Source organism: Sparus aurata, chromosome 20 (genome assembly GCF_900880675.1).
Source record: "Sparus aurata chromosome 20, fSpaAur1.1, whole genome shotgun sequence".
Taxonomy (NCBI): Eukaryota; Metazoa; Chordata; class Actinopteri; order Spariformes; family Sparidae; genus Sparus; species Sparus aurata.
This window is the reverse complement of record NC_044206.1, coordinates 25,438,589-25,446,320: the sequence shown is the minus strand read 5'-3', so window position 1 is coordinate 25,446,320 and position 7,732 is coordinate 25,438,589. Positions and strand designations below refer to the sequence as shown.

Here is a 7,732-nt window from a genome sequence, read left to right as displayed (position 1 = left end):
GTTATAGTCGGGAGGAGAGGCTTCATTTAATGGCGGAAAGGTATTAGGTTTCAGCCATGTTTCACATAAGTCAATCATGTCCAGCTTATGCTCAGTGATCAAATTATTAATCAGTAAGGCTTTGGTTGACAGTAATCTAATATTGATAAAACCAAATTTGAGGGTTTTAAGCTCATTGGAGCAGTTTCCAATGACCGGCCGTTCGGTAGAGTTTATGGTAGAGGCTTTTAGTAGTAGTAGGTTTTGGCTGCCTGTGCAGGTAGGGATGCCGGGATGCAGTAGTGATTAGCTTTGATTTTTTATTCTGTAAGACTGTGTAAGGTGGTTGCTGAGACATTTCCCCACTGTCAGAGGTGGAGATCAAGATTAGGTTATTATGATTTACACATTTAGCGGATCAATGGAAAAGTGGCGAGGGAAGGTGACAGTCTCAATGTTATGAACTAAGCTATCAGTCTGGTACTCTGTGCTATGTCCCTGACCAACCATGTAAACTAGGCTGGTGGACTCCATACCACCACTAACAATAACACTAGCAGGCTCTCTAGAGACCTGCGACCTGCTGAGTGTTACATCTCTTGTATCAAACCTGTTTCAAACACCTGTGTATATTGCTAGACAAAACAGCAGCGCCGACTCCAGTAGGATGAAGGCCGTCTGCTCTCAGCAGGTGGGGGCGTCCCCAGAAAGAGGGCCAGTTATCCACGAACCTGTATCCCTGCTCCCTACAGTGACGCGCCAGCCAGCGGTTCATAGCTGTAAGCCTACTGTACGTCTCATCATTACCCTGCTGGGGTAAGGGACCAGAGACAATTAATCGATGCCGACACATCTGCCAGCACCCTAAGATTAGCCTCTATGTTGGAAGCTCTGGCCCCAGGTAAACAGTAAACAGTGACTGACGACGCTAGCTTAACATTGCGGGTAATGGAGTCCCCTATCACTGGCGTGTGGGGCTTAGCCCCATCGGCCGGGGCTGGGGAGGCACGCGAGCCATCCGGGCTAACAACTGGGTAAGCAAGGGCAGAAAACTGGTTAGCAGTCGGGAGGGGTGGCTGCTGACCACCCCGCACAACTGGTGACCTGCTCCTGCGCCCTCTCCCACGCCACAACCGAGCAGGAACAAACTCCACAGCAGCTGCCGACGAGACTGAGCTAGTGCTAAGGCTAGCAGGCCTGCTATCAGGTGCATACCCGATGTGCGTCACAGGCAGCGTCAAACCTCAGATTGAGCCACACTGACATATTTAGATCACCATATTTGAGTCTGTTTTGTTCACTTAATATTAACTTGTCCTCAGTAAGAGACTGAGAGTTTAGTCACACTGACGAAAGATGGATGCAACTGTTTATGACCCTTGCGCCCCGGGCCTTGGCCTGTCTGGGCCGCCGGTCGTCAGGGAGCAACTGGAGCTCCACCAGTGTCACGTTGTTGTGGAAGCGAGGAGGGAGGTTGCCGAGGCGGAGCAAGGAGACCATGAGCTGCTCGCTGCTGTGTCGATACCCCACCGAGAAGCAGAGACAGGTGGCCATGCCGGGTCGAGGGGCCACCACCTCGTTCAGAGGGGGGACAGAGTAGAGACCAGCCAGCACCGTCCCCACCGGGTACCATCCTGATGGAGATGGGGTGTTTGTATTGATCTTAACTTCAAATCTTACTTAGACGTGCTTTCTTACTTTCCCATTGTTGGAATTTTATGGGATTATGATAATTTTTACATGTTGCCAAATAAAGGTAGTAACGACCTACTGCTTACTGAGAGCGACCCACGATGAGCGAGTATGTCCCTGCGAGTCTCTATCTTTATCTCCTCCTCCTCTTCCTTCTCTCTCACATTTTTCAGGTTGTTGTGGTCTTGTGCCATGAAGCGAGGAGGCAAGGTGAAAGGGATCTCACCGGGCCTGTCACACAGAGAAATGTTCTTATTGAGATATTTGCAGTATTTGCAGGACTCCCTTGAAAAAGAGGTTCTTAATCTCAACGGGATTTTTTCCTGGATAAATAAAGGTTAAATAAAAAAATAAATAAATTTAATACCAGGTGCAGCTCCTTTAAACCCTGAGGCTTCCTAATGAATGTTGGTCTTTAGTGAGTAGTTCACTCTTTTTTTCTTTTGTGTAAATAGTCCCACTACTCCACATGAATAGTGAGCAAATAAACTTGCGTGATAAAGGGAAAAACATTGAGAGAAGAGCACTATGGAGGATTTTGTGGTCCTAACTTGGCCAACGAGCCCTGAGACACCAGGATCACCGGAGCAGAGCATGCTGGGACTGAAGGCACCGTCGAGAGCAGCTCCTCGTACTGACTGCGACCCTTCCTCTTCTTCTTCTTCCTCCACAGATAGCACAGCATCAGACCGAGAAGCAGCAGCGACAGGAGAGCCACGGACAGACCAACAACCAACAGTAACACCTGGTCTGAACAAACACACTTGTCAGCAGGTAAAGTTTACAGCAAGCATTGAGTGGAACACAGTTAACTGCTCACCTGTCATGTTTCAGTCAACAACAGCAGGTAACTGTGTTCGTCTCTTCTTGTGTGAAGTGTTTTAATGTTTGTGAGGCTGAGGAGCAGAGAGAGGACAACACAGCCGGCTGGTTCTCACCGTTTCATGCTGCCATCTGCTTCTAGGTGAGCAGCTACAGTCAAACTCCTTTAACCCTTCAATGCATGAGTGATTGGACCCAACACTCTTCCAGAAGTGGGTCAAACATGACAATGTGTCAGAGAATCAATGTGTCTTTTTATGCCATTTTTGTCAGTTATGTTAAGAATAACCATATATAGTAGATTCTGTTTTGTATTTTTGTCCACACAAGAATCATTTGGGTTGATCAATTTTTTTTTATTTTTCACTTTTTAAATTTTGAGCATTTTTATGATTGAAAGATGATAATATACATGATAATAACACACAGAAACACTGATACAATACACACACTGAGATCAAAAACTAAGAAATCATTTTAGTCATGAACATGTCGACAATAGAAACACAAAGCAAACTGTCAAACAAACCAAAAACAAAACATAAAAAAATTAACATACGTGTTTTCTGAATATTGAGACAGCAGGAGGAGGAAGTGGGCTTAACGACTTGAATTCTGTGATTTTTAATTGAAATAAAAACATGCTGACAACATTTTTATGTTGACAGATCATTTTCGAAATAAAACATCTAGAGAGCTCGTAGAATGGTGCGGAAAAAAAGTACCTCTTCTCCTTAAAAACTATTTATGATTGTGAATAAATGATTTTAAAATGTTTGTCAGGTCCAAATTAATTGTTCTGTTTATCTCTGTGTCAGAATTCTGACCGTTGGTTCAGCTTCTGACAAGGTTTGTCAGCCAATAGTATAACCGTCTTGGGACCCACAGATGAAGTCATTCATTGTGGATTCCAAAATGGACTCTGAACTGAATTCAGTGTCCCAGAATTCCCCATTTAGTGCCTGAATGTTTTCAGTAACACCTTTAAAGAAACAACATCCTGGATATTATAGTTTTTTCACTGTTCAGCTGCAACACAATATTGTTCGTCACCATCCAGCCGCCTCACTGTCTCCTCTTTCAGAACTTTCTCTGAGCCATAATCAAGCCCCATCCAATCTGATACAGTACTGTGCACTCTGGGTGTTGTAGTCTTTCTACCTTTTGAGCAGAAGTGAACAACAAAGCCCTTGTACTCTGTTTTCTCTGCTCATGTAGCATCAACTTATATATATATAATATTTGTCTTTCTGCTGCATAGAGAAAGTTTTATTTAAGGGACGTCTTTCCAGAGATGAAATACTTCTTTAACTGCTCTGCTCCACTGTCACACACACCTTCAGAGGTAATATCTTCATTTTTTTTGTAGTGTAAAAGTATGGAAACATCCTTTCAGTGAAAGTGTGTGTGAAGGTGTGCAGGTGTGTGTTAGTATCAGGATCAGAGTATGACAGCTTTCCTCTGTTCCAGTCCAGATTCACTCTGACCCTCTGGAGCTTCTTCTGCACTTCGTGATAAGTAAGATGAGTTGATGGTGACCCTACAAAGTATTCACCTTTGCATGAGGTCAGTTCCCATATTGCAGACCGTGAGATTCCCTTCCTCTGGGCAGACTCTGCTAACACACCCAGTCTCCAGACTGTACTGTCTCCAACCTCGATGTCCCAGCTGTGAGTCCCTGAATTAAAGCCCTCAGAGCCCAGGACACAGTAGCAATAATCAAACCTCTCTGCATTATCAGGAAGCTTCTGTCTCTCTCCTCCTTGTCTCACACTGCTCAGATCTTCAGACAGGATGAGTTTTAGACCAGCAGTTTTTGGGTCCATAACCACAGGCGTGTAGGAGACCATGTCCTTCATCTTGTTCCAGATGTTGAAGCTCAGGTTGCCCAGTTGTTTGGCCTGGTCTATCAGAGCTCCTGAGGGCAGCTGTGGATCCTCCAGCAGGGGGCGCTGCTGGACTCTTTCCACTGCAGCCTTGTAGTTGTGCAGGAATGAGACGTCTTCAGCTCTCAGCTGCTCCTCTGTGGCTCTGACTGTGTGTGAAAGAGCTGCTATCTCTCTGCTCAGAGCCTCCATCTTCTCCTTCATCATCTGACTCTTCTGCTCCTCTTCCTCCCTCAGTGCAGCCATCCTGGCCTCCTCTTCCTCTGCTAGAAACTGGTGAAGCTTCTTAAACTGATCCTTAATCTGCCTCTCTGTGTGTCGGGCCTGGACCTTCATGTGTTCTGCTGTCTGAACAAACTTCACTTTAACTTCTTCAAAAACCTTCAACTTCTTCTTTAAAGGCTCCAGAGTTTCCTGAAGTTTCTTCTTGTGTTGTTGTGCAGCTTCATTGATGGGTCTGAATCTGTGGTTGGTGTGTTGTTCTGAGTCTCTGCAGACGAGACACACCGGCTGCTGATGGTCCAGACAGAAGAGTTTGAGTTTCTCAGAGTGCAAACTACAGATACCCTCTGAAGCTCTCTGATCTCTCTCCTGTAAGAAGGTCTCACACAGGTTCTTTAAGACCAGACTAACAGTTGGTCCGTCCTTTGAAGATCTTTTCCTACAAACTGGACACTCCCTGATTTCTTTCTCTGTCCACCAGCTCTGCAGACAGTCTTTACAGAGGCTGTGGCTACATGACAGAACGACAGGCTCTCTGAAGACATCACGACACACCGGACAGCAGAGATCCTCCTCTAACCTGGAAACTATTGTAGTCTCTGAGTGACGCTGTGAACACAGCAGAAAGTACAGTTAGTCACAGCTCCACTTCCTCCTTCACTGAAGTTTACTTTCAGTTCTGGTTCTAATTGAACTCACCTTCATTGTGTGGAGCGTCTGCAGTGTTGTAGTTTCCTCCTCCTCTCTCCTGTAGATGAACTCACTCAGAGGAAGTTGTTAGTTGAGTCTGAAAGTGGATCTGATCGTCTGTCTGTGGTTCTGTACTAAAGAGACACACACACACACACACACACACACACACACACACACAGTGTTTCAGTCCAAATTACTGATTAATTGCTGGAAATGTAATCTGATACACAGTTGTTGTTGTTGTTGTTGTTGTTGTTGTTGTTGGAGGGGCTATAGTCCAATCAGAACCAGCGCCAGTGTTACGGGTCTCAACATGGTTAATACCTCAGTAACAAATGATTTTTGCTTCAGTGTCGTTCAGTCCTGAAAAACAAAGGTGAAAGTTCAGAGGAATGAAGACAGGAACCGACGCTTTTCCTCTTTCGAAAACATGACACATATATATGAAACAATTACCTGTGCATGAATGTCTTTTGTTTATGTCCATCATCTGATTCTCTTCATGCCTCTTTATAATAAAGTTCATTGGTATAGTTCGTCTAATCTTAGTCATCATTAGTTTCACCACAATCTTAAATGGACTTTACCCTTTTGTTCAGGAGCTTTTCAGCTGCATCAGTTCTGTATCAACGGCTACTTTCACTTAGTGCAAACAATTCTGCCAGGAGTTAAACTCTGGAATCTCTATAACTGTGCAGTATAAAAGAACATACTGGTCCTTTAAAACCCATTAGCTGCAGTATGAAACTGTACTTACAACAAGAACATCAGCCATGTCACAGAGGGAAACAGTTTGGCTTAATTCACAAAATTCACAGTTTGAACCTTTAATTTTAACTTAGTGCTTTCCTGAACTTCTGCATGAATCCTAGTCACAGGAATCACAAAATAATAACATATACGCCAAATGTTCAGGGCCCCAGCTTCAAATAAATGGTTAGCAATGTGCACAATCACGTTAATAGTGAGCTTAACCTACAATACAAATGTAAACATTGTGTGCAAATTACGTCGCGGGCGCCGCCATTAACCGCGGTAACACTTTTACTTTCCTGCACTTTTTAAAAACTCATTAATGAAACACTCGAGTCCGTCAACAAACTCTTCACACTCGCGCTACATTTAGTTTCACTTTAGGAGTTATTAATGGTTTTTTTCACTCCACACTAACCTGAAAAACACAGCTGGAAGTTCAGATGAATGAAAACACGGACCGATGTTTTCTCCTCCCAGGTTTCCTCTGGGGAGCAGCAGATTCCCTCACTGTAACGAACCCGGGTGCAACACCACCTGAGCTCATTGGTTCCACTCTTCTAATTCCTCATGAACTGGACGTTTCCCACAGATTGAGGAAAGATAATTTTGGTTCTTAGACTTAACACTTGTTTCACGTATATTTTTTAGAAATAGTGAAAAATAAAGACTTGAAATGATATTAATATCAATAAACCAAATTACAAAAAATATTACACATTTTGAGCACTGCATGAACTGAAGTGTTCTCTATTATATTATTACTTATACTAAAGGTTCATCATTTTCTGAAACTTATCAAGAGGAAACATTAACCTTAAAATATATTAACTTAACACCAATATCTTCATTTTTTGTTTATTTGTTGTTCAGTCTCGATCCAAAAACTAATTACAAACGTTTATTCAACATAACTAATTTTAAATTATAACAATCTGTACGAAAGTATTCAGACAGAGCCACACTGACATATTTAGATCACAATATTTGAGTCTGTTTTGTTGACTTTATATCCATTTGTCCTCAGTAAGCGACTGAATTTAGTCACACTGACTGAGGTCAGATGCAACTGTTTATGACCCAAGTGCCCAATGATCAGCATGAAAGAGGCGTTACGTAGTTTTTGAGAAATTCAAACTTTTTGTCGTCTTCGTAATGAATGCTGTTCTTTAGTGAGCAGTTCACTCGTTTGCTGTTTTTGTGAAAACAGTCCCACTAGTCCATGTGAATACCCAGTAAATAAACATTCATAATAAAGGAAAAAACATTGAGAGAAGAGCACTATGGAGGATTTTGTGGTCCTAACTTGGCCAACGAGCCCTGAGACACCAGGATCACCGGAGCAGAGCATGCTGGGACTGAAGGCACCGTCGAGAGCAGCTCCTCGTACTGACTGCGACCCTTCCTCTTCTTCTTCTTCCTCCACAGTCAGCACAGCATCAGACCGAGAAGCAGCAGCGACAGGAGAGCCACGGACAGACCAACAGCCAACAGTAACACCTGGTCTGAACAAACACACTCGTCAGCAGGTAAAGTTTACAGCAAGCATCGAGTGGAACACAGTTAACTGCTCACCTGTCATGTTTCAGTCAACAACAGCAGGTAACTGTGTTCGTCTCTTCTTGTGTGAAGTGTTTTAATGTTTGTGAGGCTGAGGAGCAGAGAGAGGACGACACAGCCAGCTG

General features: G+C 43.7%; 1 protein-coding gene and 1 long non-coding RNA gene across 2 annotated transcripts; one reads left to right on the top strand and one right to left on the bottom strand.

The window, feature by feature from the left end:
* The first annotated feature begins 2,249 nt into the window (after positions 1-2,249).
* LOC115571211 (uncharacterized) lies at positions 2,250-7,727 on the top strand. The gene is made up of 4 exons (XR_003981888.1): positions 2,250-2,445; positions 2,549-2,635; positions 7,476-7,576; positions 7,680-7,727. It is a non-coding gene; the product is annotated as an uncharacterized LOC115571211 (long non-coding RNA).
* On the bottom strand, positions 2,861-6,547 carry LOC115571204 (nuclear factor 7, brain-like). The gene is made up of 3 exons (XM_030400392.1): positions 5,619-6,547; positions 5,301-5,425; positions 2,861-5,210 (listed from the first exon to the last, which is right to left on the bottom strand). Exons 2-3 carry the CDS (start codon positions 5,304-5,306, stop codon positions 3,801-3,803), a joined length of 1,416 nt encoding a protein of 471 aa, XP_030256252.1. The 5' UTR covers positions 5,307-5,425; positions 5,619-6,547; the 3' UTR covers positions 2,861-3,800.
* Positions 7,728-7,732: the final 5 nt, after the last annotated feature.